This window comes from Petromyzon marinus, chromosome 17 (assembly GCF_048934315.1).
Source record: "Petromyzon marinus isolate PM22_M1 ecotype Great Lakes invasive population chromosome 17, UKy_Petmar_22M1.pri1.0, whole genome shotgun sequence".
NCBI lineage: Eukaryota > Metazoa > Chordata > Hyperoartia > Petromyzontiformes > Petromyzontidae > Petromyzon > Petromyzon marinus.
Genome location: NC_133683.1, coordinates 21,906,032 through 21,910,269, shown reverse-complemented (window position 1 = coordinate 21,910,269; position 4,238 = coordinate 21,906,032). Strand labels below are relative to the sequence as shown.

At 48.3% G+C, this 4,238-nt stretch overlaps 1 protein-coding gene across 1 annotated transcript; it reads left to right on the top strand.

The window, feature by feature from the left end:
* Positions 1–869: 869 nt before the first annotated feature.
* LOC116943121 (ADP-ribosylation factor 6-like) lies at positions 870–3,709 on the top strand. Its single transcript, XM_076067728.1, has 2 exons — positions 870–957; positions 1,164–3,709. Exon 2 carries the CDS (start codon positions 1,375–1,377, stop codon positions 1,939–1,941), a length of 567 nt encoding a protein of 188 aa, XP_075923843.1. The 5' UTR covers positions 870–957; positions 1,164–1,374; the 3' UTR covers positions 1,942–3,709.
* Positions 3,710–4,238: the final 529 nt, after the last annotated feature.

Genomic DNA, 4,238 nt, shown 5'->3' with positions numbered 1-4,238 from the left:
GCAAAGTGGCACCCACCATGTGCGCGGTCCCCCGTCCGGAGCCCCCTCCTGCCACTCCGATGGAAGCTCCAGCTGGGTTTTCCCCGCTCCCATCCGCGTCGTCGGGTGGTCAAGCCAAATAACCGCATCCGGAGTAGCGGAGTGTATCGCTGTGATGTTTCCTCGTATTTGTGGATCGGGCATTGCGTCGTTATGTGTTGTACGGTCTGTTCTGGATGACAACAGTCGCACACTGGAGTGTTTTTAAGTTTCCTTATGTGCATCAGGTATCCGTATCTGCCATGGTTTGTGCGGATGTGGTGTAGGGTGGAACGTGAGCTTCGTGGAAGAGCAGACCCAGGGATCTTCTGCATTGTGTCTTTCACAAGCTGTTTATTTGTGAAGTATTTTGAGCTCCATTCAGCTCCATTCATGACGACGCTGAGATCAGCTCACCCCACTTGCAAACCCATGGTTAATTATTTGCGCCACTGAAACCTGGATCCGAACCCAGGGGTCCCAAAGGTGTTGGCTCAGTTCCCTGACGTGGAATTTGCCTCTGTGAGCCAGCTGCCCAAATCGCATCAGCGCACCCTTTGCCACGTATGCACGCTGTTCAGCTCTTACTTCATCCTGCCCAGACACGCTGCGAGAATGCTTCAGACAGCTCAGCACAGCAGCAACATCAATATCTGTGCACTGAACTCATCTATTTTTTTTTGGTAAGACATCACCAATACATACTTCCACGCGGGATCTACCGCCGCCAGCCACTTGCCTCAAACACTCTGGTTGTTGCTAAATCCAATTGCCCCATAAAACATTAAAGATCTGTTACATATAAGCAGCATTGTGGGGGGAATTTGACCTCGAGCAGCAGACAGTCGAGACCGGCGATCGAGCGAGCGAGCGATTATTCACTCTGTGCCTACAGCGTCCTCAATCCTGGGCCCCAATGTTGGCCGACCTTCTGAGTTGGTAAGAAAATAATAACAAATACTTTTAGAGCAATTGGTACTTGTGCACATATAGAAATGAACGTGGTGATTTTTTTGACGTGTTTTTGTTTTGATCAGTGATGACAATCAAGCTGTCTCTATATATGAGGCTGTACTCGCTTTAATGAACGTGCTCCATAACGACTCAGCGCTTTGTCCAACTTGTGTCGAATACTCTTTTCACAGGAAGGCTGGCAGCGATGAAAGGTGCTGTTTAGTTGTCATACTAAATATTATACACAGTAATTCCACTCTATAGGTGGTCTGCATTACCACAGACACATTGAGACGTGGAGTAGAAGGCTAAAATACATTGGAAACTATTCTTTGATAGCCAGACAGACCGTTGGGCCAAGTGCTGTCACCGAGCGCGTATTAAGGACATCTCACACGCACAATGGGGAAAGTCTTCTCCAAGGCATTCGGGAACAAGGAGATCCGAATTCTCATGCTTGGGCTGGACAACGCGGGCAAGACCACGATCCTCTACAAGCTCAAGAGCGGCAAGGGGGTGGCCACCAAGAGCACGGTGCCCACCGTGGGCTTCAACGTGGAGACCGTGAGCTACAAAAGCGCCTCCTTCAGTGTGTGGGACGTGGGCGGGCAGCACAAGATCCGCTCGCTGTGGCGCCACTACTACACGGGCACCCAGGCGATTGTGTTCGTCGTGGACTGCGGCGACCGCGACCGGGTGGACGAGGCACGGCAAGAGCTGTCGAGCCTCCTGTCCGACTCCGAGATGCGTGGCGTTTCGCTGCTCGTGCTGGCGAACAAGCAGGACGCGCCGGAGGCCATGCGTCCAGCCGAGCTGCAGGAGGCGCTTGGCTTGCCCCGTCCTGGAGAAGGAGATTCCAGGCGATGGCTGGTGCAGCCGTCGTGCGCCATCATGGGCCACGGCCTCTACGAGGGCCTCGTGTGGCTGGCGGACAACTACCAGCCCCGGCCCAGCAACGTCTACGGATGATGGCACGGAGGTGACTGAGCGAAGACGAACTGCCGCGGGACGATCGCTGGTGCTGGTTGTTGATGGACGTGGCACCGACAGAGGTGTATGCGTTACGCATGCAATGGTTTATGTGGAGGTGGCCGGATAGCCCAAGAGTCCAGTGCATTGTGCTGGCACCGTCGAGGTCATTGATTAAAATCTGGGTATCGTCTGCTCGTGAGTAAATCGGCATCTCTAGTGTATTAAGTTTTGGTCACCAATGGCTGCACACAAAAAAAAATTAGGATTTCGTTTAGTTTTGCAAAATAACAGTGTTTCAGGATCATAACAAATGTTGGTATAAATATCAAGTGACTGACGTTTCTCAAGCAGAGCATGCGAGAAGCACCACCTCCCAGCGTAGATAAGACCCAAAAGAAGGGATCTCAGAAGTAGTGTTGTGATGTCACCTTCCACGAGCCGTTCTCTAACGCTGGGAGATGCACTGTTAAATTGAGATGTATTTGTCTCCAACCTGATGTCTACAGCACAATTTGTATAATAGTGGGAGATAAAATAATATATATTTCATGTATTTAAAAAAAACAAGTGGATATTACGTTCAGTTAGTGCTGATAAATATCACAAAATAAGCAACATTAAAATTGTTATTTTTATTATTCGTGTCTCCTGTCCAACCTACATTGTCTTTTGCAAATATTCTGCACAGGTCGCCGCTTCTGGTGTTGGCATTGTCAAATCTTGAGGAGTAGCATTGTGGTGCTGCAGGACATCGCAGGAGATGATTCATAGTTTGCTTCTCATGACAAGCACAGGGTTCGGTTACGCAGAAGCCATAACATTTTTTTTTAAAGGACACAGATATGCAGTATTAAAACAAACGGACCACTGTTTGTATAAATGTGGTTCCTGATAAAGAATCAATCAGTACATGATACAACTTATGTACCATCTCAGACCTTCTGTCCTAACAATTGTCGAATATTCGTACGTATTTACAGGAATGCATCGTAAGCCTAACACGATTTTCATTAATTTTTACATAAAATGCCGAGTATTAAAAAAGTATGATTTGCGAACTGTTGTATATTATCTTAAACGAAAAGCTGGTATACATAAGGTACTTTATAATATATGAATACTATATCGACGTACACCAATGTATCATCGTCTAATTGATCAATATCGAGCCACACTAACTATACATGTATGAAATTGTGTGTTTGAAATTCGATTGTTTGCGAACATTACTACAGTATATATCTTACGTCAGCCTAGATAGTGCATGGATGGGCGACAACCGCGATTTAAAACAGGCGTCACAGGCTGCTGTGGGCAGCAGCAGAACAATTATTGTACCGTACTTCTGTGCTCCCACTCCTATGTTCCCTGCCTTCACCAAACCCGTACTCACCGGTGTGGTGAAGTATGGTCAAATAACCCCCCCTTCCCCCCACGATTGCAGTGCTTCGGGAGGTTCTCATCCAGCAGTGGATTGACAAAGGGACCCAACATGAACACGTAGAATTGGTGTTTCGCACAGCCATGTCTCATGTGCAGGATAGACACATTATGCCTCTTTGCTCAATGAACCTGTGTCTGTGTGACACGTATCTGTGTGAGTGTATGCCGGCGTAATTCTGCACAATGTCTCTCTCATCGCGTGACTAACTTTATTGCTGGACGTTTTCAGCGAATATTGTTTACCCATTAACTGTCTTGACATTCCTGCATTCGCACGTTTTAGCACGCTGAAACTGTCATTAAATATACGTGAACGTGTAAATGAATGATGTGTGCCGGCAGTAGAGAGACCTGATGCATCTGAGCAAGGCGGCGCGCTATTATTATCACAACACAATCCCAATCCCGGTGCGTGTGGAGGCAAGGGCTGGGTGACGTGTCGCGGGGTACTCTGGACAGAGCCAACCCTAGGGTACGGCGAATCGGTGCGACCGCCCAGGGCCCTGCACTTTGGGGGGGGGAGGGGGTCCTGCGCTTCGACGTCACGGTGTCAGATGGAACACTTGCGGTTTGGTTTGAAGGCGTCGGCTGACCCACACAGTGGGATTTGTACCCCTCGATGGACGGCCCTGATAATAGGTAACATGATATTGTTTAGAGACACCCCATATGCCGTAGATATGGCTAACAGACACCCGTACTTGTTTTAAATATGGCTAAGGGACACCCACGGCATGTTTAGATATGGCTAAGAGGCGCATGCAGTATATTTATATATAGCTAAAAGACGCACCCAGATATCCTAAACACGCCTAAGGCACACCCACAGGAATTTGGACAACAAAATAACG

What these genes read in the sequence shown, in the direction of transcription:
- LOC116943121 (XM_076067728.1), top strand. Translation starts at nt 1,375, where the DNA reads ATGGGGAAAGTCTTCTCCAAGGCATTCGGGAACAAGGAGATCCGAATT.